This window comes from Bison bison, unplaced genomic scaffold (assembly GCF_000754665.1).
Source record: "Bison bison bison isolate TAMUID 2011002044 unplaced genomic scaffold, Bison_UMD1.0 scf7180017864325, whole genome shotgun sequence".
NCBI classification, from domain to species: domain Eukaryota; kingdom Metazoa; phylum Chordata; class Mammalia; order Artiodactyla; family Bovidae; genus Bison; species Bison bison.
The window spans coordinates 6537671-6564506 of NW_011494897.1; the positions used below are offsets into that span (position 1 = coordinate 6537671).

The 26836-nt window shown below is 43.6% G+C and overlaps 1 protein-coding gene across 1 annotated transcript in view; it reads left to right on the forward strand.

Annotated features, from left to right (window-relative positions):
- The window catches only part of USH2A (Usher syndrome 2A (autosomal recessive, mild)), a 939168-nt gene that overhangs the window by 853161 nt on the left and 59171 nt on the right, over window positions 1–26836 (forward strand). The window contains exons 63-65 of the mRNA XM_010853294.1: window positions 355–582; window positions 5891–7407; window positions 10519–10840. Of these exons, the coding sequence (XP_010851596.1) occupies window positions 355–582; window positions 5891–7407; window positions 10519–10840 (2067 nt within the window). The remainder of the gene's footprint in view (window positions 1–354; window positions 583–5890; window positions 7408–10518; window positions 10841–26836) is intronic.

A 26836-nucleotide genomic window follows, 5' to 3' on the forward strand; every position in this document is an offset into this window, starting at 1 on the left:
TTCCCTGCCATGCAACTTGGTACCACTGATTTCCATCATAAGCTGGATGCGACACTGACCTGAAACATCTTAGATTTTTGTATTGTTGTAATTATATATCACATCCCTTGGGTTGCAAGCTCTGGAAAAGCAAAGATCCTACTGATCCAAGGTGTGTATGTATGAAATCACACAACATTAGGTAATACATTTAGCGTGTGAAGAACAAGAAAACACCATATTGTTTTCTTAATAATTCAAAGCTCTGCTGTGCTATTTGTGCTGCCAGTGGTGAGATACCTTGTCCAGAGAATGACCTTCTAGCCACCAGTAGCAATTTTCCAAAAGGAAACTAATCTGTTCATTTTCTTCCAGGGAACCAGCTATCAAGCCCACCTGTTTGGTTTGGAACCCTTCACCACATATCACGTCGGTGTTGTGGCCACAAACCAGGCAGGAGAAGTTTCAAGCCCCTGGACTCTGGTTCAGACCCTCGAATCTTCCCCCAGTGGGCTGAGCAACTTCACAGTGGAGCAGAAAGAGAATGGGAGGGCACTGCTGCTGCAGTGGTCAGAGCCTGCGAGAACCAATGGTGTGATTAAGGTAAAGTCTACCCTGGATATGTGGTCATGTTTGGTCCAGATAAATAGATGAGCCCTGATGTGCCATCAGGTCACTGCGGGAACACTCCCTTCACAGTCTAGTTAATTCTTCCCGATAGCTCCTCCAGGCACTTAATCATAGATCAGAGAAAACTAGCTCACATGTGTTATGCTTCCTGTGAACCCGACGCTAGCTAAGTACTCTCCATGGATTATCTCATTTAATCCTCACATCAGCCCTATGCGGTAGGTATCATTAAATCTCACCAGGCACATAAAGGCTAAATCATTGTCCAAGGCTAAATAGCATTGCGATGATTGAATTGGGATTTGAAGCTAGGAAGTCACACCAGAACTGAACTCCACATGACTGTGTTCCTACTACGTCCTGAATGGTCCTGCCCGACCCTTTGCTCAACCTTTCTCTAATGTGCACTTTGAATGGAGCTCACTCAGCAGGAAACAGGAAGCCCCACATGTCTGCTAGTCCCCAATGTCCCTATGTGGCCAGGAGGTGCAGTCTTGTTAATATCACATATAACTCAGGCTTCACCAGTCTCTGAGCCCAAATGAGGTTGCATTTCCATTGTTACCCAAGTTAGGATGCTTTGAAGTATCACCCACATGAGAAACAGCCTCATCTCCCTTCTGATTTTCTTCCACCGTGGTAGTGGCAACTCAGCTGTCCACCTATTACTGCCTCAGTCCATAGTCTTCTCTGGCCCTGAACCACTACTCAGGCCTTCACCAACTGCCTTGTACAGGCTGGGGCTGCAGAATTTCCATCCGCTACACCTCTCATAGACACTCTGCCTCTCCTTGACCACTGTCTCTCAAGGTGGCTGAGACTCAGCTATGCCTTTGAGTAAAGCTTCCCTGAAACCCCTATGAGGAGGATGCCAGCAGGAAATTACCTACAGCAGTGACTTAGAGCCATAACTAGAGCTCGCAGCCCAGACCCGCTCTCATGGGCCTTCCTGTAGGCTGCCTCACCGCCTGGTGTGCTGGCTGCTTCTCTGCCCACCTCCAGGCCTACTGCAGGCAGCACAAGCAACTGCTTTCTCCCAGTCCCCAATGTGTGACACAGCCAGACTTCAACTCTGGGACAGGAGGCCTGAGCCTTAGGAACCATGGATTTAAAAATCCAAGCCACAGCGCTAAGGTTCCCAGCAGAAAGAAGAGTTTCTTTTCTCACACCCATCAAGGCATCCCTGATTACGAGTATTTGCTTCCTGTCCCTGCATCTGCCTTTTCCCAGAATGATTGACAATAAAAATATCTACTCCTTATACCTGCATTTGCATTTTGCCAAATATTTATTGAGCTTCTACTAAGTGCCAGGCAATTATTCAAGAGTGAACAAGACAGGCACGGTCCCTCCTGTTACAGACCTTACGTGTGTGTCAAACAAAAAACTAGTACACAGATAGACCAGAGATCTTCAGAGTAGTGAACAGAACTAGCGAATTAAACAGAGTAATGTAATAATTCCTGTTCAGTCTTTAGAATGATCATTTGAACTGAGTTGACATTTGAGCTGAGCCCTGAATAAGACAGAGGCAGTCATGTGAAATATGAGAACAGTAAATGCAGGACCTGAAGCCAGGGATGCATTTGGTGTCTTCACATCAGCGAAAGCAAGCCAGTGTGGTTGAAGCAATGGGGGAGGTGGGGCAGGGGATAGAAAGATGACACTAGAAGAGGTTCAAGGGATCAGCAGGGAGTGGATGGTGCGCAACCTTGTGGTCTGTGATCAGGGGCTTAGAATTTATTCTGAGTACAGTGAAAAATCATGGAAGTGTTTAGGCAAAGGAATAGCCCAATCAAATTTATATTTTTTTAAAATCACTCTGGCTCCTAGGTAGAAAGTGGGCTATAAGACCAGTGTTTGGAGTCTATTAAGAATTCAGGGTGGAATTGACTGTGGGTTGAATCCCAGTGGAAGTTGTGAAGGCAGAAAAAGGTGGGTGGATTGGGAGTGCATTGAGAAAGTAGAGATAATGATATTTGTTAATGGGCTAAATGTGACATGTGAAGAAAAAGGAATATTTCTGAATGACTTACAGATTTTGGTCTTGAGTCCGTAACCAGAAAGGTAAGGCTGGAAGATGGGCAGGTCTAAGGAGACAAGTAGGCAGGTGGAGGTACAAGTCTAGAACTCTCTCAAGAGTGCTTCATGAAGATGTATGTACTTGGAATTCATGAGCAGATGGGTAATGTTCAAACCCAAAGTCCTAGAGCAGATCAGCTATGGAGAGACTATAACTGAGATGAAGAGACCCTGGAATCAAGCCCAGGGGAATACAGAAATTTGGAGGTCAACAAAAATTTGGAGGTCAAGAGAAAGGAGATGATCTGGCAAGGCAAGTGAGGGAGGAAAAATAGATGAGTGGGATATTCCAAAAGGGAAGAGAAAATGTGCCAAATGGTGTAGAGAGATAAGTGAAAGAGGGCAGAGATATGACCTTGTATTTGGAAACCAAGAGGTCATTGTGATCTTGACAAGAAAATCAAGTGGTAACATGGGAAACCTGATCGGGATGTTTTGAGGAAATAGGATAGCAACTCCTCAAAGAAGTGTAGATGGAAAGAAAAGCAGAGAAATGGAGCACGAGCCAGGGGACTATGGCGTCAAGAAATTTTCTTCAAAAATCAATGAAAGATACTAGAGTACATGTAAACGCTAATGGAAGTAACTCAGTAGAGGGAGATAAACCAGTGATGCAAGAAATAATGAGAGTAATTGTGAGAGTGAAATCTATATGAAGGGGGGAGGCATGGGATCCAGGGCCCAGGTGGTCTTCAGTGGGGGCAGAAATACTTTATCTGTAACAAAAGGAAGGGAGGCAAATAGTGTATGTCTGGATTCACACATATGGTGGTGATAATATATAATGGGAGAACATTCCTTTCTGACTGCCTCTAGTTTCCTCAAACATGTGGTCATGTCAACAACAGGAGAGGTTGGCCATTAGTAGGGAAAGGAGAGACATGAAATAATCACTTTGGAAAATGAGAGAGTAAGCATATGGTTTTATAGTTGGTGATCATCTATTTAAAAGTTATAGGAATAAGTTTAAAATGAGACCAGTTGTTGTTGCTGTTGTTCAGTCACTAAGTCATGTCCATTTTTTTGCCACCCCATGGACTGCAGCACACCAGGCTTCCCTGTCATTCACTGTCTCCCAGAGTTTGCTCAAACTCACGTCCATTGAATCGATGATGCTATCCAACCATCTCATCTTCTGTTGCCCCCTTCTCCTCCTGCCCTCAATCTTTCCCAGCATAATGGTATTTTCCAGTGAGATGGCTCTTCATTCACATCAGGTGACCAAAGTATTGGAGCTTCAACTTGAGCACCAATCCTTCCAGTGAATATTCAGGGACCCAGTCAATATATTTGACTGTTTTTGTCCAAACTCAGTTGGAAGCTAAGTTTGAGAGGGAGAAATGAATTTAGCATTAATTAGAAATTTGCTTCAGATGGTGACTGCAGCCATGAAATTAAAGACATTTGCTCCTTGGAAGAAAAGCTATGACCAACCTAGACAGCATATCAAAAAGCAGAGATATAACTTTGCCAACAAAGTTCCATCTAGTAAAAGCTATGGTTTTTCCACTAGTCATATATGGCTGTGAGAGTTGGACCATAAAGAAAACTGAGTGCCGAAGAATTGTTGCTTTTGAACTATGGGGCTGGAGAAGACTCTTGAGAGTCCCTTGGACTGCAAGCAGATCCAACCAGTCCATCCTAAAGGAAATCAGTCCTGAACATTCATTGGAAGGACTGATGCTGAAGCTGAAACTCCAATACTTTGGCCACCTGATGTGAAGAACTGACTCACTGAAAAGACCCTGATGGTGGGAAAGATTGAAGGTAGGAGGAGAAAGGGATGACAGAGGATGAGATGGTTGGATGGCATCACTGACTCAATGGACATGAGTCTGAGCAAACTCTGGGAGCTGGTGATGGACAGGGAAGCCTGGCGTGCTGCAGTCTGTGGGGTTGCAAAGAGTCGGACACAACTGAATGACTGAACTGAACTGAGAAATTTGCCAGGTGAATATGGGGTGTGAGAATATTGAGGGGACAGAGAATCATTGAGGCTTTCAAATTGATTATGTAATCTGAATTCCCTTCAGAAAATACTCTATACCTCTTCCCTCAGGGGTATAGATTATGTAATTGAATATGGGGTGTGAGAATATTGAGGGGACAGAGAATCATTGAGGCTTTCAAAATGATTATGTAATCTAAATTCCCTTCAGAAAATACTCTATACCCCTTCCCTCAGGAGGGTGATCTTGCCTTGAGACCCCCAACAAGAAAATCACATCAAAATACAATAGTCCAACAAGAAGAAGATTTCCAAGTCTAAGTTCTTTAATCTTAAATAATGTTAAAGTACATCAACAACCCAGTCTAAGTCAAGCTACAAGTTAGGCTACTTCTCCTCTTCCCCAAAGAACAATGAGTAGTATATGTTGGAAATGTGCTCTACATTTGTATAATGAGTTTTCAGATGGTTTTCCCCAGAAAAAAAGTATATTTTGCTCCAAAGCAGCCACCAATTCTTCCATAACTGGTGAGAGAAAATAGGGTGGTTTTTTCTATTCCTTGTCTCCTCGTATCTATGTTTTTATACACATGTATAAGGCAATGGCAACCCACTCCAGTGCTCTTGCCTGGAAAATCCCATGGATGGAAGAGCCTGGTGGGCTGCCGACTATGGGGTCGCACAGAGTCGGACACGACTGAAGTGACTTAGCAGTTATAACATATATGTGTACCTCGGCACATACATGTGTGCCTATACACAGACACATTGATATATTTTCTATCATGGCACTCTAGTACCTATGATTAAGCATTATAGTCCATTTTCCAATAAATATTGTAGGAGATAGACAATGTGGATATGCCCTATTAGCCTACTGGGGATGAAATCAGAAGCACTTAATATTTATAAAATAGTGAATTGGAATACTAATCCCCACTTCTAAAAAAAATAAAAACAGGAGGAAACCCCATAAGCACTCTTTAAGTCAAAGAATCAGGTTCAGTAACTCTTAGCTTTTAGATACATGCTTACATGACACACACACAGTCAGACACAACTGAGCTGACTGACTACATGACACCCAACTTAATAAAAAAAGGAAAGCAAAAATCCCATTCCTCAAATTAATATCAGAATGCTTCTTCTGGGTTAGGGTCATCAAGATGAGGAATAGGAGAAAGAAGAAGTTAAAAGTAACAAAATAATGACACCAAGAAACCGTATGCTTTATTTTCCATCTTCCTGCAGACATACAATGTCTTCAGTGAGGACATCCTGGAGTACACAGGCCTGAATCGTCAGTTTCTCTTCCGACGCTTGGACCCCTTCACACTCTACACCCTGACCCTGGAGGCCTGCACCAGGGCGGGCTGTGCACACTCGGCGCCCCAGCCGCTCTGGACGGAGGAAGCCGCCCCCGACTCTCAGCCGGCCCCCACCATCCAGTCGGTGGGCTCCACCAGCGTTGAGCTGAGCTGGTCGGAGCCCATTAAACCCAACGGAAAGATAATTCGCTATGAAGTGATTCGCAGATGCTTCGAGGGAAAAGCTTGGGGGAATCAGACAATCCAGGCTGATGAGAAAATTGTTTTCATAGAATCTAATACTGAGAGGAATACATTTATATATAATGACACAGGTCTGCAGCCATGGATGCAGTGTGAATACAAAGTTCACACTTGGAACTCAGCTGGCCACGCCTGCAGCTCTTGGAGTGGGGTGAGGACCAGGCAGGCACCTCCAGATGGCCTGTGTCCACCTGAGGTAGCCCAGGTATCTGTGAATCCCCCCAAAGTGCTGATTGCCTGGGTCCCTCCAGAGCAGCCTAATGGCATCATCCAGTCCTACAGGCTGCAGAGGAATGGAATGCTCTATCCTTTCAGCTTTGATGCTGTGACTTTCAATTACACAGATGAGAAGCTGCTCCCTTTCTCCACTTACAGCTATGGGGTCACAGCCTGCACCAGCGGGGGCTGCTCTGCCAGCACGACCACCAGCATCACAACCCTTGAGGCTGCCCCTGCAGGGGTCCACCCTCCAGCTCTGAGGACCATCAGCGCCACTCAGATAAATGTATCTTGGTCCCCGCCATCGATTCAGAATGGAGAGATCACTCAGTATTTACTCAGGTTGGATGGTAAAGAGTATCTCGCTGGGCAGAACCTGACTCTGTTGGTTTCCCACCTGCAGCCTTATACGCAGTATAATTTCTCCCTGGTGGCGTGTACCAAGGGAGGCTGCACAGCGAGCATGCCAGAATCTGCCTGGACAATGGAGGCCCCACCACAGAACATGGACCCTCCAAAACTGCAAGTTACGGGCTCAGAATCCATAGAAATCACCTGGAAACTGCCCAGAATCCCAAATGGCCGGATCAGAAGCTATGAGCTGAGGAGGGATGGAACAATTGTGTACACTGGCCTGGAAACTCGGTACCATGACTTTACTCTCACCCCAGGTGTGGAGTACGGCTATACGGTGATGGCCAACAACAGTCAAGGGGGTGTTTTGAGTCCACTTGTCAAAGATCGAACCAGCCCCTCAGCGCCTTCAGGGATGGAACCTCCGAGATTGCTGGCCAAGGGCCCTCAGGAGATCTTCGTGACCTGGGATCCTCCAGTAAGGACAAATGGTCGTATTGTCAACTATACCCTCTTCATCCGTGACCTGTTTGAAAGAGAAACAAAAATCGTACACATAAACACAACTCATAATTCCTTTGGTCCACAGTCGTTCATGGTAAACCAGTTGAAACCATTTCACAGGTAAGTAACTGACTCTGGGTTTACTGAGAACAAGCCACTGTCTCTTTCTATTACATGAACCCTTGGTCAGTTCCAATGAAGACCAAGAGCAAAATGTGTGATGCCCTCCAACCCCTCATCCATTTAACCATCCAAGTAGACTAACCGCATCCTTATCCAGCCCAAAGCTGCTTGCATAACTTCTGGAGAGCAAAAGTCTTGCAGATGACATTTTGAGAGTCAGCTGTTTAGAAATGTCTGCAACTCATCACAATGTCTGGAACCAAGTAGCGGAGAGATGCCATCACTTCCCTGAGTCTGGTCCCCCCTGGAAACAGGCCAGCCCCTGGGCAGTTCTAAGAACACCAGTGGGCTTATCTGACCTAGGCTCTGAGGAAAAGGAGGTATTATTTTAAACAATAAAACAAGTAGCAGGCAATGAGAGCTGTTGCCTGCCAGGGTTGGACTGATCCAAAATTTGTTCTGGAGAAAGCACTCCTTATTGAATCCAACACATCTTCCAGGAATGATGAGGCTCCTCTGACTATTTCTGTAGCTCCTTAGGATCCCCTCAGCTCTGATCCCATAGTTTCTTGGGACAGTGCCACTTCGGCAGCTCACGTTTCGTCAGTGGCCCCCTCTGGGCTCTCTGATGAGCACGGCTGTGTGTTGCTTTCCACACAAAGGAATCTGACCACCGGTGCTCTTCCCATAGCTTAAAGAATTGCTTGACTTTTTTCCACATCATATTTTAGGTAACATGAATCCCCAGCAAGAAGAGTAATAAAAAACATTTTATGCTTAAAATTTAGTAAAATGAACAGAACCACTTAAAAAAATTAAAGGCTAGAAAAGTGTTGATTTCCAACTACCATTCGTAAAATTCAGCTATTATTATAATCTACTGATATGCAGATTAGATCTCTCCTACAATTATCTCTGATATATAGTGCTGTTGAAATGAAACATTTGCAGTCCTGTGCATCTCCTCATGACAATTATTTAGGGTCACATTAAATATTAAACAGTAATTAAAACTTCCACAGGTATCTTCCATAGCTAATCCGCATGCTGTGTGAGCTGGCTTTCATCTTACTCTGATGCAGGGTATGAAAAGGGTGCATAGCTGCAGAACTGCACATTTTATCCTGGCGTCCTCTTTACATGACTGGTACCTGCACATTTTAAAGATCATATCAATTTGCTCCCCTTTGAAACTCTTACTAATAAATATTTCTAAGGGAAAAAAAAAAAAGTTTCCAGATGTGAGAAGGGTACTTTTCCCAGCCTGAAAAAAGAAAATCTTATTTTTCTGAGACACTTAGGCATGTAAGACAATGAGAGATGTCCCTTGACTGTCCACTGTGTAACTGAAGATGTAAGTGACATAAATGACTTAAAATATCTGTGGAATATTACTCAGCCCTAAACGAAAAATGTAGTCATTTGCAATAATATGGGTAGACCTGGAGGGTATTACCTTTAGTTGAAATAAGGTGCACAGAGGCAGACAAAGGTTGTATGTACTCACTTACACGTGGAATCTGAAAAACCAAGCAAACAAATACAACAAACCAGAAACAAGAGAGCAAACTAGTGTTTCCAGTGAATAGGGGGGTAAGGGATGGGCAAGATAGATGAAGGGGGTATTATACTACTAGGTATAAAATAAAGAAGCTAAATGGATGTAATGAACAATGCAGGAAACGTTGCCAATATTTTATAATAATTTTATATAGAATGTAAACAGTAAAAACATCAAATCATACACCAAAAATAAAAGCAAAATATCACTTCTATATGAAGTTGGGATTTATGTCATTCGGGGTTTTCCCAGCAGATTAACATTTACTGAATACTGCAAATTAGTGTGCCCTCCTTGGGGTACCCCCAGCTGGTCAGTAGGAAGAAGGATCCTAGGAACACTCTAAGAAGCGGAAAGAATCTGACCCAGAATTTTTTAATCCCCACAAGTAATCCAGAAAGCAAATATTTCATATGTGAGAAATCAAAACTAATTCTCAGAATCACTTAGAAGTCTGATGTGCTATTCACAGCTGTGATTTGTTCACCAGTAAACTGGCAGCCCGTCATGGTGGAGATGGGCACGGGAGGAGAGGAAGGGAGGGGGAGCAGAAAAGGGAAGCAAGAGATTCCCCAAAGGGAGAGAAAACTGTAATTAAGAAGAGGGGAGGGGAACAGAAAGAGCAAGAAAGTGAACAGAAGGCGGGGATTGTCTGGAGGAAGTAAAGCAGGAAATAGAAGAGGGAATGGCCAGAAGCTAAAATAAATAAAGGGAGAGAGGAAGGTGGCTGGGGCTTGAGGGGAAATTAGGGGTGTCAAAGTCCGCTGGGCACGGAAAAGAGGAGGAAAGCACTTATTTGCAACCGCAGGCACTTAACACTAACAAAAGCCCTTTTTGTTGAAAGGGAAAAGTCCCTGGTATGTAAATAGACCTTTCCCAGTGGCAGGAGACCAGCTCTGAGGCAAAACATAATTGATTGGTTGAGTTTAACTAGATGGTGATAAGGTGTCTCTGTGATTGATAATCTGGTGTGTAGCTGGGTTAACTTTGGCCCCAAAAGGTCTCTGTGTGGTGTAAGGGAGCCTGTTCTAAGATGTTGGGTATCAGGTGAGGGCATTTATTACCACGGAGACCTTTACTCCATGACGTTCTTTCCTGACCTGAAATTGTTCTGGGGAATCATTTAGCTCCAACTGCAAAGGGAGGAGGAGCCCAGGGTTGCTGAAAATGCGTTCAAATCCCCCAGATCTGTGTTCTTCCTCCCTGTAGTAAGTAATTCTACAGAGTACCAGAATTTTCCTGAAAAGTATCTTGAAAGTGTATTGATTCTGTGCATTCCTGTTTAGGGAAGAATTGTGCCCACCCTTTCCAGACAGGTGAGGATCTTTGCTTTAGTTTGGAAAGCCAAGAGGCTTGAAAATGCTCTAAAATTTCCATAGAAACATGACTTTGTTGACTTTGAAAAGGGCTTATTATAGACAAGGATAAATATAAAGGTATCTGTCTTCCCCCACCCCCACCCCCAGAAAACACTTGGTCTTTTAAAGATTCTTCCCATGAAAATAGATTTTGCCAATAATGGGTCATTTCTGCCTTGTGTCCTGAAGGTATGAAGTTCGAATCCAAGCCTGCACCAGGCTGGGCTGTGTGTCAAGTGACTGGACATCCATAGAGACCCTGGAGGTTGCACCGCAGCAGCAACCCCCTCCCCATCTAGAGGTGCAGATGGCTCCAGGGGGGTTCCAGCCCACCGTTTCCCTTCTGTGGACAGGACCCCTCCAACCAAATGGAAAAGTTTTATATTATGAATTGTACAGAAGACAAATAGCAACTCAGCCTGAAAAGTCAAAACCAGTGCTAGCCTATAATGGAAGCTCAAGCTCTTTTATGGATGTCGAACTACTGCCTTTTACAGAGTATGAATACCAGGTAAGAAGCGGGTGTTATCAACTCACTCTCAGTTGGCGGGCACACATCAGTGCCTACTTGAAGAATTGCTTGCTGTCTATAAAGTCACTTAAAGAAACATGGGGCTTAAGGAGTTTAATAATATTCTTTTTTAAAAAAACTTAAGCAGTAAATGGGGCTTCCCTGGTGGCTCAGACGGTAAAGCATCTGCCTGCAATGCGGGAGACCCGGGTTCGATTCCTGGGTTGGGAAGATCCCCTGGAGAAGGAAATGGTAATCCACTCCAGCACTCTTGCCTGGAAAATCCCATGGACTGAGGAGCCTGATAGGCTGCAGTCCATGGGGTCGCTGAGGGTCGGACACGACTGAACGACTTCACTTTCACTTTTCACTTTCATACATTGGAGAAGGAAATGGCAGCCCACTCCAGTGTTCTTGCCTGGAGAATCCCAGGGACGGGGGAGCCTGGTGGGCTGCCGTCTATGAGGCTGCACAGAGTCGGACACGACTGAAGCGACTTAGCAGCAGCAAAAAGCCAGGAATGAAGAATACTCTGAAGGTATTTTGAAATCAATAGAAGACTTCCCTTAGGTTTGTTTTGTTTGCCGTCAGAGTGCATTTGCAGTTTTCTTGTAACAAGCAGCCCCCGTTCCTGTGCGGGAGTGACTCCCCACCCGTGCTCAGGCTTCAGGCTTGGTGGCAGTGTTAATCAACACGTCAGGCTGTCATGTAGCCAAGTGGTGGGCACCTGAGTCATATTCAGCCCCTCAGACTTGCCTGGGGCTTGATCTCCAGCAAAGTGACTCAGAATTTTAAAAGGTGGAACTAACTCAAGGTAAAATATCTCTAATTTCAATCCAAAAGCTTTTCTTATCCTTGCCATTTCCAAGCCTGGTTCCTCAACTGTTCTTTTAATTACACATCCCTTGGTATCTGAGGGTGGGGTTGGCTCCAGGAACCCTACAGATACCAAAATCTGTATAAATTGGCATAGTATTTGCATATAACCTACACACAGCCTCTTCAGTTTAATTCATCTCTAGATTATTTATAATACCTAATACAATGAAAGTGCCACATAAATAGGTGTAAATACAGTATAAACACTATGTAAATAGCTGCAGGCACTTGGAAAATTCAAGATTTATTTTTTGGAGTTTTTGTCAAAAACTTTTTTATTGAATCCATGGATACAGAAGTCATGAATAAGGAGAGCTGACTGTGCTCCCAATAAGCTCCCTTTTGCTTAAGTCAGAATCAGCTTCTCTTGCTTACAGTTTCAAAGGAAGCTTGCTGAATGATGCAAGCACTATGTGCCCGGCAGAAGACCAAGTACAATTTTCTAAAAGAGGAAACTGAGCCTCTTAGGAAACTAAGCCAAGAGCTTACCATAACCAGAAATAATAAAACCACAAAGTCAGCAGGAATATGGTGAGCAAATCAATGGGGACAATGACCAGAGGTAACATTTTAAGTGTCAAAGGAATATGTTTTAGGCCTATAATATATGGGACAAATTTCCCAGTGAAGTTAGTAAGAATTGAGACTATAAATTCATTTTTGAATGGTTTGGAGATGTACACAGATAGAAATCCATAACCCTTTGTTTGTAATCCCAAATCTAAAAATGTCTTAAAAACAAGATTTTATCTAGGTTTGGCACAACTCATTTAGCAGCAAAACCCATTCTAAACAAACCTGAAGCTATTTATAGCATTTATTTATCCAATTTAAAGTGAATATTTATGTATTTTACCTCAGAAACATTATGTTTTATTACAAGAGCATTCTGGGGCCATTGCAAAATATACAGTGTGTGCATGTTAATAACTCCAAAATTTACAGAACAGGTATTTAAAAACACATCAATTCCCAAGGGTTTATGGTAAGGATTGTGACTTATGTCATGGAGGAACAAAATACCCATTGATGCCACAGTTGGAAACAGAATTTGGTTAAAAACAGCTAGAACCTATGTAGCCATCTTTTTGTGCTTTATCATTATCTTTACAGGAAAGTGTCAAGTTATCAGAGACTCTCTGTCAATTATCTAGCCTGCTTTATGAATAAAACTGCACCTTTGGAAGAGAACTGGATGGAATCAGCATAAGATATTGATATTTGGCCTCTCTTTAGACAAAGCTAAGTGATCCGTGGATACTAAAAGTGAACCAGTGATTATAGTTTCTTTGGCATCAAGTGTCATTGAGTTAAATAATTGGCTGTATCATCTGTAAAGTCTTAGCTAAATTTTCTAAGGAATGGTAAACCCCAAGCGTGTGCCTTAACTCTGTCAGTTTTCTCACTGTTGGAGGATGGAAGGAATGAAATGTGCTCACTGAACTGAGAAGGTATCTTGAGACCAAAAAATGAAACAGGCTTCTCCATAGAATCAATTTATTATATTTACAGGCTCAGCTGGTAAAGAATCTGCCTGCAATGTGGGAGACCTGGGTTCGATCCCCAGGTTGGGAAGATCCTCTAGAGGAGGGAAAGGCTACCCACTCCAGCATTCTGGCCTGGAGAATTCCATGGACTGTATAATCCATGGGGTCTCAAAGAGTTGGACACGACTGAGCGACTTTCACTCACTCACTCACTCATGGCATATTTGGGCTTCCCTGATAGCTCAGTTGGTAAAGAATCCACCTGCAATGCAGGAGACCTGTTTCAACTCCTGGGTCAGGAATATCCACAGGAGAAGGGATAGACTATCCTCTCCAGTATTCTCGGGCTTCCCTTGTGGCTCAGCTGGTAAAGAATCTGCCTGCAATGCGGGAGACCTGGGTTCGATCACTGGATTTGGAAGATCCTCTGGAGAAGGGAAAGGCTACCCACTCCAGTATTCTGGCCATTTAGGAGAATTCCATGGACTGTATAGTCCATGGAGTCACAAAGACATGACTGAGTGACTTTCACAGGGTGGGACTGGGCAGGCAAAGACCCAGAAGCATTGGCAGCTGTACTGTGTATCATGAAGGGACCGTTGGGACAATTTTATAGTTAACCTAAAGTAGGGGATACGTGCTGAGAAACAGGATGTGCATTTCTAAGTCAGGGTTTATGAATGGGTAACTAGTTTTGTTACCTATTAGAATATTCATTGGAAGGACTGATGAAGCTGAAACTCCAAAAATTTGGCCACCTGATGTGAAGAACTGACTCATTAGAAAAGATCCTGATGCTGGGAAGAATTGAAGGCAGGAGGAGAAGGGGACGACAGAGGATGAGATGGTTGGATGGCATCACAGACTTGATGGATATGAGTATGGGCAAGCTCTGGGAGTTGGTGATGGACAGGGAAGCCTGGTGTGCTGCAGTCCATGGGGTTACCAAGAGTCAGACATGACTGAGTAAACTGAACTGAACTAGTTTTGTGAGAACTGGGAATATCTCAGCAAAGGTCTTTATCATCGTTTGGAGAGTAACAAAGCACAGAGGCCTCCTGGTCCTAATGATTATTAAACAATATATTAACTACAAGCCCTTGATGACAGAGAAGTGATTCACTGCACAGTATAGTCCTGGGTAGGGTCAGTGGAAGGACAGGAAAAAATGTATGAGCCCAGTATGGTGTCAGTGATGCTAACAGGCATACACTCACCAGGAGCTAAGAATAACCAGGTACCAAGGGACCCAGATTTCAGAGGAGAGATGAGTTAAGAACCTCAGGCTATGCTGTCTATTATGTAACTGTTACTACCAGCCCTGTGTCATGTTCTTCCTCCATATTCAGTTCACCTAAATGAAATTATTTAATTTGATTTTCATTTGATTTCTAATTTGTATTTACTAGCTAATCCCATGTTATATAGAAAACAGGAGAAAAAAATCTAGCCTATCAGCCCCAAAACCCAGTTCTTACAAGAAATATTTTGAAAAATATAGATTAAATGCCAAAATAAATGAACTAAAATATTGGATTTATTTAGCCTGTGCAAATGCTGAGTCTTTATAGATCCTGAGTTATCTTATAGAAGTCATTTAGGAAGTAATGTACTAAAAGAATTGATTTCCCTTTAACAAAGAACATTTTGTCTTTGAGATGAATTTGAATTGTTCTCAAACCTGTCTAAGGGTTACTTTTCTGCAAGTTGCTTTTTAGAAAGCACCTTTATTGTCCTAAAATCATCAGTTTACCCACCATGCCAGTGATTTGACTGACCCTCCTACAGAGGATTGTGTTTTGAGATAATCCATATATTTGTAGGAGATGAAAACAAAGAACTTAGAAACTGCCCAGAGATAGAAACCTATTCCATCAGAAGCATGGTAATGATCTGTGGTTGGGTAGGTGGCCATCCACCTGATGTGCCTAGTGGGTATCAGATGGCCCCCTATTATTGTATTCATACCTGGTTTTGAGTTAAATCATTGATGGCAGCTTCAAAAATTTAGTTATGTGGGAAGAAGAAGACAGTATTCCCTATGTTATCACATAGAGGGGTCCTGCTACTTGCCACTTACAAACTCAATTACATACTCACAAATGTCAATAGAATGGAAAGATGCCTTTAATCAACAATGTAGCTGTACACCTCTGATTGAGACCTGAATCCAGTCTTTTAACTGATATCGTACCTGGTCTTAATGTTCTTAATGTCTGTCTCATTGCAGAAAGAATTCAGTGAGAGACAAAGTAGATTTATTTAGAGAGAAATACTCCACAGACTGTGGTCCATCTCAGAAAGTGAGAGACCTTGAAGTATGATGTGGTTAATTTTTATGGGCTGGGTAATTTCATAGGCTAATGAGTGGGGGGAATATTCTAGCTATTTTGGGGAAGGGGATGGGGATTTTCAGGAATTGGGAATCCCACTTTTTAACCTTTGTGGTCTGTTTTGTATCTGTCATGACATCTGTGGGTGTGTCATTTAGCTTGCTGACATGTTACAGTGAGCATTTAATGAGACTGAAGTTCCACTGGATGTTAAATCTTCTGCCATCTTGGACCTTGCTGGTTTTAAACGATTTTTTTTCATGGTGGGCTGCAGTCCATGGGGTCGCTAAGAGTCGGGCACGACTGAGCAACTTCACTTTCACTTTTCACTTTCACGCATTGGAGAAGGAAATGGCAACCCACTCCAGTGTTCTTACCTGCAGAATCCCAGGGACGGCGGAGCCTGGTGGGCTGCCGTCTATGGGGCCGCACAGAGTTGGACACGACTGAAGCGACTTAGCACCAGCATAGTGTCATTCTTTTAAATGTTGTGCGCCCTGCCCCCTTCCCTCTTATTTCAAGAATAGCAGCAATCTGGAAGGATGGTAGATTTAGCATCCCCAAAAAACTGTCTCAGAAGATTCTGTTCGGTCATGAAAGCTTTTAATGTCAGATAAACATTGACACAGAGGATCAGAGTCATTGTCCCCTGCTGTGAGCAGGCTTGTGATCGTCCTCTAGATCTTATCTTGTTCACACAGTCTGATCACACAGTTTGTTCAGGAGATTACTGAAGGGGAAGCTAGGGGAGAGACCTGGTCATCTGTTAATTACTTAGTCTTCATTTCTATTTCTTTGATCTAAGGAAGGAACCAACAAATTAGGCCAGGTATTGAGTGATCAAAAGATGTGCTTGGGCTGGAGTGGAGTAGAGCACGGGAGTGCTTGCTTTAAAAGTTAGTTACAATATACCTTTGCTAAAATAAGAAAAGCGGCTTCCTGCCGAGGGTGGTTTCCTGCAAAGAGCTGCTGACAAATCCCCACTTGTCAGAACATCAGTCCATTTCTGTGGGATTAGGGGTGAAGTTCTATCTTCTGTGATTTCTTCATGCTGATACAGGGCACTGTGTTCTCAGAGTGGAAGATGTCAGCATGGGTCTAGAGCATCTCCTTGCTGACTGTTTTCGTTGCCCCCTTACACATACAGACAGAGCAAGCTACAATTATTATGATACCTACAAAGATATAGAGTAGTAATGTTAATGCCATCCCCTTGAGACCAGTTCTTGGAATTGTGCTAGCCACAGATTCAGTACTGCTCAAGATGGAGCAGCTTATATCATAGCTCCAGTCAGATCATCACGCAGTTAGCTTTCTTCTTCCCGGGACTGTTGTAAGAATATCTGTAAAACAAGTCAGAAATATGCATCAGACTCTGAGTCTGTGACTCTGTTGTCCTAATCGTTTACTGTTGGGTTTGGTACTTGCATGGGAGGAGACCCTGCAGGGTTTTGCTCCAGTCCACCTCGTCTATATTAATTCTTTGACCTGATGACCAATGATAGACCTCTGGGCAAGAGAATAGTGCATGGATAAATTCTGATAAACAGGAGGGTCAAAAAGTATCTGGAGAAAGAGATTCTTACTGAGAGGGGGAGAATCATTTGCTACAGAAGATTTGGGAGGCAAAATGGTCACCTCATAATGACTCGTGCAACCAATTTGGGAAGTAGCATGTTTGAAGCAGGCAAAAGCTGTGTGACTTTACAAGCATTTCCAAAGTTTTCAGTAATACCTCAAAATTGGATACCCTAAAGGTAGTAGACTCAGGATTTATAGTACAAAAGAATTGCCTAAAGAGTGCATTCACAATGCAAATACCCAGGGGTGGGGGCAGAGATTCCCAGAAATCTGCATTTTTACCCAGCAGCTTAGATGGTCCACATCCTCTCTTTTTTGAGAAATACTGCCCCGGAGGGTACAGGGATGTTGCTATGCTACTTAAGCTCGATTTTCAGGTGCTGATTTCTTAAATCAGTGGTTCTCATCCCTGACTGCACATTAAAATCACCTGGGGAACTTTAACAACATTCCGGTTGCCAAGGCCCCATCCCCCTGTAGTTCTAATTCTGGGGTGGGTCCAGGCTTCGGTGCATTTCAAAAGGTCCCCAGGTGACTCTAATGTACAACCAGGGTTGAGAATTATAGTCCTAAAGCATCGTAAACTGATTGCCTAAGTAAGTGAACCCAGCTCCCCACAAGAGCCTAATTTACATGATGATAATTGATGGCCAGCCTATTTACCTTGGTCTGTCCATGACTTCCCTGAACCAGTTCTCTTTATTGTTTTGGTATGAAGCTGGAAAGAGGAACAGAATATATAACCTGCTAAAGCTCATGTCTTCAATTAATCAAATAATTTCATTTGCACTTCCTCTTGGATTTTGTTTGGTTATGGTTGTTATTTCATTTTGTTTTGTTTCTCATTTGGGAGGCCTGGATTTTGGTGAGAAGAGTTAACACGACTGTCATTGAAAATGGGAATTTTCTAGTTTGATTCATTTCAACACAGCTTCCAGATTGCTGGGTTTCATAAAACGAGTGATGATCTATAAATCACAGAAATTTGGAATTTTTTGAAAAAAGGTTTATTTATGGCTGCACTGGGTCTCTGTTGCTGTGGGAGGGCTTTCTCTAGTTGTGGCAGAGGCTTCTCTCCGTTGCCGTGTGCAGACTTCTCGTTGCAGTGGCTTCTCTTGTTGCGGAGCATGGGCTCTAAGGCCTGCGGGCTCTAGGGTGTTGACTCAGTGGTTGTGGCATTTGGACTTAGTTGCTGTCTGGCATGTGGGATCCTCCCAGACCAGGGATGGAACCTGTGTCCCCTCCATCTTCCCCTCCATCAGCAAGCAGACTCTAAATGAATAGACCACCAGGGAAACTCAGAAATTTGGAATTAAAAAAATATATATTTCACAAGGATAAATGGGCTGACTTTGCTGAGTGATGAAGTGCAGGTTCTCATCAAAGAATAGACACTTGTGAATTTCAGATACAATTTTGTTTACCAAAACCCAATTTTCAAACAACTCTGCAAATGTGTGGATCGTACATAAATGAGATGCCTCTTTGCTAAATGAAATTCTTCCAGTGCACAGACCTTTTCCTTAAATAGAGATTATAGGCTTGCTAGAGGATGAGATGGCTGGATGGCATCACTGACTCGATGGACATGAGTCTGAGTGAACTCCAGGAGTTTGTGATGGACAGGGAGGCCTGGCGTGCTGCGATTCATGGGGTTGCAAAGAGTCAGACACGACTGAGCGACTGAACTGAACTGATGCTACAAAATACTTACACATTTGGTAGGAATTTTTTTTTTTTTTCACAGACAATACTCATTTCTATCATCAATGCTTTCAAAATTGGGATGTACAAATATATATGATATAAAAGCTCCACAGATTCTATGTGGGGAAGTTCTTAATTGTTCAGCAAGCAGATTAAGATAGCAGTCTCTCCACAGGCTTCAGAGAGGGACCTGGGCGTGTATCTGCTTTTATAAGAAGCCTCAGCTTTGGCCTGTGGGGAGAGAGCTGAGGCCAGTGAGTGGTTCTCAGTAACTGCGCCTTCATATTCATACACCCGCTTAAGGCGACGATGACTCATCATGGATTTACGAGGGCTGTCATGGCTCCCCTTTCATTGAATCCTGCTGTCAGTGACTTAATTCGCTTTCCTGAAACTTCCCCACTTTGACAGATTTTTTTCGATAAGCACCCCCACATACGCAGGGTCTCTGAAGGCTTCTGGGGCCTCGTGACTGGATGACTGAGACACAGCAAGTAGCCTTGGAGGAAATCCCATGTGTGACTCACTGGCGTGTGGGTCTAATCTCTGAGCCGCCCAGAGCGGCAGTCTGCTACTTACTAACAGACTGACACTGCCCCCGAACAGTTCTGTCTGAGGATTTATGCAGGAGAGGCTGGGAGGAATGGCTATGGGGGAGATGTACTGGGGGTCCCTACTGCTCCTGCCCCAAGCGCTATGTGACGACTCCAGGAGGGGACAGTGGAGGCCTTCTCTGCACCAGCCCCCACGGAAGGTTCCCACAGTGTGGGCGACAAGCTATCAACAGAAGGCAGGAGCAGAAAGGATGGCAGGTTTTAGTTCTTTATCCCTATTTCTGGATCCTTGAGCAAATTAACTTCCTTCAGCCTTTCCTCACCTGGAAGTAGCAGCTCTTTCCAGTTCTAGATTCTGGGGCCCTAAGTGGGGGGTCATCTCCAAGCACACGCTTTTAAAAATTCTCATCAGGGACTTCTGTGGCAGTCCAATGGTTAAGATTCCGTATTTCCACTGCAGAGGGCATAGGTTCATTCCCTGGTCGGGGAAATAAGATCCCACGTGCCTCTCAGTATGCCCAAACAAACAACAACAAAATTAAAAATTCCCATGAAACGTTAGCTTCTCTTGATTGGCCTTGGTCATCTATAATTTGAAAACCTCACAGAATACATGCTGACCCTAAGCAACTTGATTTTCTAATAGTATTTAGGTGTAAGTTGTATCAAAGCATGTACATGTATAAACAGCAAGGTCCTGTTGTACAGCACAGGGAGCTATATTCAGTTACCCTGTGGTAAACCATCATGGAAAAGAATATGAAAAGGAACACATGTATGTATAAGTGAGTCACTTTGCTGTATAGCCGAAATTAGCACAACATTGGAAATCAACTATAATTCAATACAATTTTTTTAAAAAGTCAGTGAGGCTGTGAGACCAGTTTATATACTAATAGTCATGTCATTGTGCTTAGTCGCTCAGTCGTGTCTGACTCTTTTTGACCCCGTGGACTGCAGCCCTCCAGGCTCCTCTGTCCATGGGGATTCTCCAGGCAAGAATACTAGAGTGGGTTCCCATGCCCTCCTCCAGGGGAACTTCCCAACCCAGGGATTGAACCCAGGTCTACCACATTGCAGGTGGATTCTTTACCATCTGAGTCACCAGGGAAGCCCAAGAATACTGGAGTGGGTAGCCTATTCCTTCTCCAGGGGATCTTCCTGACCCAGGAATCGAACTGGAGTCTCCTCCATTGCAGACAGGTTCTTTACCAGCTGAGCTACCAGGGAAGCCCAGTCATGTCACCACCAAAATGCATATATGAGAAGATCAGTAGCGATGCTTCTGAAACCTAGTTTATTTACTAGTAGATTTATCGAATGAATTAGAAGTATATTGTAAAATATAAATGGAAATACATAACAAACCTAATTTATTTAGTTCACTAAATAAGAGTCCCACGTAAGTCCTTGAGAAAATTTACATCATCCATATGGTATCATAACTATTTTGCTATAATTGGTAGAAAGACAATTTTCCCTTAAATGGAAGACAGTTGCTTCTATTCACTTGTCTGGGAAAGGGACTAAAGACGTTCCTTGAAACCAAGGAAAAGGTGCACTTTTCTGTCTCTGAAGAATCTCTCTCAAAATGCAGGACTTGATGCTGTTAGATTCATCCCTTATCTCCTTTCTTTGCCTCAGATTGTCTTTATTGGGCTTCATTCCATACCAGTCTCTCTCCAGGCATCAGAGCAAATTACTACCCCAGTGCTTCCTGACTCAAACCTTCTCTGTGTTTCGGTTTCCTTGTCTTTGAAATGTGGGTAGAAACACCACTGAACTCCTGGGCTTGCTTTGGAATTAAATGTGTTGAAACATGAATGTGCTTAGGTCAGTACCTCATACATAGAAACTATTCACACCGAACAGTAATAACAGCTAGTATTATGATAACTGTCCCACTTCAGAGTGGAAATGATCTTGGGTGGCCTCGGCCTGCAGGGGCTTGAAGCAGGATTTCAGTTCCTGGCTAGAGATTGAAGTTGGCCCATGGCAATGAGAGCCCTGAATCCCAGCCACTAGACTTCTGGGGACCAGTGGCCAATGAAAAGGTCCTGGCCCATCAGCTGTGTAGAAATGAATTTCCACATAGAGACGGAAAGTAGTGAAGCAGGTAACGTGTTTATTAGAAGGAAAAAAAGTACAGTATGTGTCGATGGACACATGGGTAGACTCAAAGAGAGTTGTGCCTTCTCTCTCTTTGGTTTGAATCACTTATGTGGGGCATTTCTTCTGGGTTTCCTTTGGCCAGTCATCTTGCTTTGCCTGCTTCTGAGTCTATTTGGTTTATCTTGGGGTCCTCCCACACATACACCCACATCTTTTAGCCAAGATGCCTTCCAGACAAGAGGCCCATGGTAGTCGACATTACTTACTATGGGGTGATACCCCCTCCCTTTTTGACCTCCAGGGAGCCTTTCTGTACCTGTGTAGTCAGGAAGGTCTCCTTGACTTCAAGAATGAAGAATATGTGGTCTTTTATCTCTAATCTGAGTACAGCTCAACTTCCTCTTGGAAGAGACATCAACTGTTCAGTCTGGGGCCCGTCTATCTCCTGCCTCAGTAAGGACTTCTCTCTCCCTCTATCTATAGGTCAATCAAGGGCAGGAATCTTTTTTTTTTTTTTTCTAATTAATTAATTTTTGGCTCTGCTGGGTCTTCACTGCTGCACTGACTTTTCTCCAGTTGCAAAAGGCTGGGGCTACTCTCTAGTTTTGGGTCACTGGCTTCCCATTGAAGTGGCCTCTTCTATTGCAGAGTACAGGCTCTAGGGCACGTGGACTTCAGTAGTGGCAGTGCCCAGACTCTAGAGCTTAGGCCCAATAGTCGTGGTACATGGGCTCCTTGAAATGGGGGATCTTCCAGGATCAGGGATGGAACTCATGTTTCCTGCATTGGCAGGTGGTTTCTTTACCACTGAGCCAACAGAGAAGCCCCAGGACAGGACTCTTACTGATGTACTAACACCTTGCACCTTCTTGTAAACAAGAGGACGGAGAACTGTGATGAAACAGGCCTGGGCATGAGACCCCCTCCTCCACTCAGGGCTTCCTGGGTGGGAGATACCTTTAGCTAGAAACCAGAGCTGCCCCAGAACACTGAACACAGCAGCCCTGCTATGTAGAATAGTTAGAAACCTCATGTTCTCTCGCATTCGATGCTCTCAACCATCCTGTTCTTCCAGGTGAAAATGCTAAGTGAAAATCATGCAGGTTGAGCAAGATACTTAAGTTCTCATAGCCTCACTTGCTCATTAAAAATGGGTGCATAATGAGAACCCAATTTTGTGTGTGGAGCAGCATGCCTGCTGCATAGTGGAGCCACCTCCCCACTCTACCTTCATTGTTCAGTTACTGAGTCCTGCTCAACCCTGCCACCCCATGGGCTGCAGCACACCAGGCTCCTCTGTCCTCCACCGTCTCCCAGAGTTTGCTCAATTCAGGTCCATTGAGTGGATGATGCTAGCTAATCATCCCATTCTCTGCCGCCCATTTCCCTTTGCCTTCAATCTTTCCCAGCATCAGGGTCTTTTCCAGTGAACAGTATGAAGGATATGACACTGGAAGATGAGCCCCACAGGTTGGAAGGTGTCCAGTATGCTAGTGGGGAAGACCAGGGGGCAGTTACTAATAACTCCAGAAAAATGAAGCAACTGGGCCAAAGCAGAAACTATCCTCAGCGTCTCACTAAATAAAAGAAGGTACTTTCTTCCAAGAGAGAAAAGAGGCAGGTTAAGAAAACTCTTATGTCTCTCAACAGTCATTAATACAATGTTAGAATGCAAACATCTCTAATTAAGAGCACAGTTGGTCCTGAAGATGCAGTGCTCCTTTGATGAAAGAGTTCAACCTTGTCCTTGCTACTCTCTTGCCAGGAAAGGAATAACGTCCATGTTTGCACAGCTCAGATTCCCTCCAACTCTGATAGTCTGATTCCACATTTCTGTGACGAGCGACATGCTTCAAATTGTTTATTTTCTTGTGCCATCACTCTTAACTCATTCCTTTCCTAAGCCTTTTTTTTGTATTACATTTAGAGAAAATTCATTGAGCACCTTGTCTGTTTGGCTTTGGACTTGCATTTAATTAAGTATGAATCCCACTAACGTATTTCTGACCAGTGTGGAGGCTGATGTTTGGTTAGTTTCTCCCATGAGATGTAAGCTGCTCCCACCCACAATTCCCGCAGCTCAAGGTCTTAAATGATTTATTGATATTGGCTGACTCTAGCCGTGCATGTGCTCTAAAACCCTAGAGCCTGAGCGCCACTGCTTAGACTGAAGGCCGTCAGGACATTCCGTGAACAGAAATCTGAATTCTGCCACTTGGTCCAGGGACTGTGTCCTTTTTAGCCTTCGGGTTTTGTGTTCCAACAGGAGGTCATTTCTACCTGTTTGTACGAGAGCATACAGGAGCAATGCTGGTTCACATATATGCAGGCCCCTGTCTTTTTCTGTCCCTCAGGGTGTCCCCTAGGACTCTATTCCTAAGCCCCTACCATTGGCAATCTCTACATTGCCTTTGAGACAAGTTACTCATCTGAAGATGGGTTGTTTCTCACCCTCCTTCAGACCCAGTTCATTTAAGCCATGTTTGAGCCTCCTGTCTCTTGTTGGAAGCTTCTTTGCTGGATGTAAAGCATCCAATGCAACAAGATTTCCTCTAAGCGAATGTAGATAATGTAGAATTCTGATCTGCCCCCATGGCTCTTCACGACTGGTTCCTGCTCCTCAGGGTAGTTGCAAAAGGAGAAGGCTGTATAAAGTCACCCAAAACTTAGGTCCTGTATGAATATCCAGGAAAGAGTGAGACATATTTCCTTCTTCCCCTTTAGCCTCTAAGCTGAGAATTTCATAACTTGTCATTATTAAGCACCCACCAAGTTCAAAGTGTATGTTGAGTTGCTGGGATTGGAACTAGAAGCTAAAAACCATGGACTCTACCCCCCAGAGGCTTAAAGTTTAGTTAATAAGGTAAAGAAACACACCCATGAACAATGTACTCATAAAAATACACGGATGGTAGTGTAAGCTGTGAAGACAGAGATTTGAGTGATGGCACAACAGAGCTAGGGAGAAACAGACATGTCCTCAACCAGGAATAGCACAGTCTCCACACCAAACCCTCCTGGACACACTCTTTCCACTCTGGCCAGATCGTCTTGAGGAGTTCCTTGATATTAAAGATTGAATATCATTCCATAGGGGCTTCCCAGGTGGTTTAGTGGTAAAGAATCTGCCTGCCAATGCAGGAGATACAGATTCAATCCCTGAGTGAGGAAGATCCCCAGAGAAGCAAATGACAACCCACTCCAGTGTTCTTGCCTGCGAAATCCCAGGGGCAGAGGAGGAGCCTGGTGGGCTACAGTCCATGGGGTTGCAAAAGAGTTGGACCTGACTGAGTGGCTAAACTCATCATTCCATAGAGACTATTCAGTCTCACAAAAAAAATGCTCTTCCATATCTCTCCATTCTTATAAGCAAACACCTCTCTTAGCCTACCCACCATGATTGGTACCTGGTAAAGGTTCAAAATGTTCTCTTCTTTGTCAATAAGGATTTCAGCAAGAAGTAACATACTCAAACATGCATTTAAGGAAAGTTTAATGAAAAGGCTACATATGAGCTGTGGGCAGGATGAAGAGAATCAACAAGGGATGTTGACATACCTAGGGTCTAGCCATCATTGGGAGCTAATACCTTACCCTCTAGACCTAAAGGGGCAAGGGGAAGAAGCTGTTTCTGTAACTCAGTAAATGTTATAACCAGTGGGGAGGGGCTGCCCTGGAGAAGCTGCGTTCATGGAGAAGGAACACAGCCTGTTGCCAAACTGGGATGCCAGAGAGAGAGAAGGAGAAAGTGACAACTCTCTCTTTTTGTAAAGCGGGCCACCGAGCAGAGAAGGGCAGAGAATGGATCTGGAGGCAAAGAGAAAACACCCCAGACATCCCCCATACCCCAAGTGGGTGCTGTTTCTCACCCAAGTTATGACAATGCCTTTCCAGCAGAATTCTTTCTGGGCTGGAGGATCACCTGGCAAACTTTGGCTTGCCACTCTATGATTATTGATAAAACACTTGGTAAATCTAAGTACTTGGACTAATGGTTTATTTCCATTAAATTCCAAACATCTTGATCTCTATGAAGCTGTCACATCTAGAGAGAGTAGCAAAAATGTTAACATATTGAAGTAAATCAGATGCCTTCGATGGAAATCTTTAAGAAGATGGTCAAGACTTTATCTTGTAAATTGATTTATCTATCTGTTAATGTATCTGGTCATTACTAAGATGCCTATAAATGTCTAGGAAACTGAACAGTTCTCTCCCAAAGGCGTATTTGCCATGAAACTGGAAACAAGATTCTTTTCTTTGAATAATGCATTCCCTTTCTTCACTGTTTCCTTTTTATATATCTTGAGGTACTTTTGAGAAATTTTAATAAGAAGGTAAAATGGAGGATGCCATCCAATCAACAAAGTTTGATGTAGAAGCAATATTCTGAAAAGCCAGGCTTTCATTTATTCTAACCCTCAGAGTTCTAGAGTGGAGAAGTACCCAGAGACAAAGACACAGAGAATATGGATTGACCTCAGAATACGGTCAGGGTTTTCAAGTCTGTTGTTAATCCATAACAGCTAAATGGACCCAGAAGTGAATTAGAGAATTGCTATTTAGTCTCACTTTCTCAACTAAGAAGTCATATCCTGACTTTTCACACAAATATAATAAAAACCATCATCGTGTATTTAGTGCTTGCCCCACTTCAGTACTCTTGCCTGGAAAATTCCATGGACGGAGGAGCCTGGTAGGCTGCAGTCCATGGGGTCGCTAGGAGTCAGACACGACTGAGCGACTTCACTTTCACTTTTCACTTTCCTGCATTGGAGAAGGAAATGTCAACCCACTCCAGTGTTCTTGACTCCAGTGTTCTTGCCTGGAGAATCCCAGGGACAGGGGAGCCTGGTGGGCTGCCGTCTCTGGGGTCGCACAGAGTCGGACACGACTGAAGCAACTTAGCAGCAGCAGCAGCATGTACTGCTAAGGACTCTTAAAAGTTTTGCATGCATTAACTCATAATAATCATCTGAGGCAAGGATTATTCTAAATAATAACCCTTAGAAACCCTTAGTTAACATGCCCAAGGGTACAACTGGTAAGCGAAAGAACTGAAATTTGAACCTAGAATTCAAGTTCCACAGACTGTGTTCTTAATTCATCCTCTGGTTGTCCAAATTGTGTTTGTGTATAGCTCTGGGGCTTTCAAAATCTTAGTAAAATATTTATAAATGTACTTATCCTCCACCCCATTTCTCAAAATTTATAGCAATTTTATTGCCCATAAATCTCAAAATAATCCTATGAGGTAGATATTATTTTTTCCATCATAATCAGGAAACTGAATGACTGAGCAAAGTGCCTAGTCAGGAAATGGCAGAGTCAGAACTTGGGTCC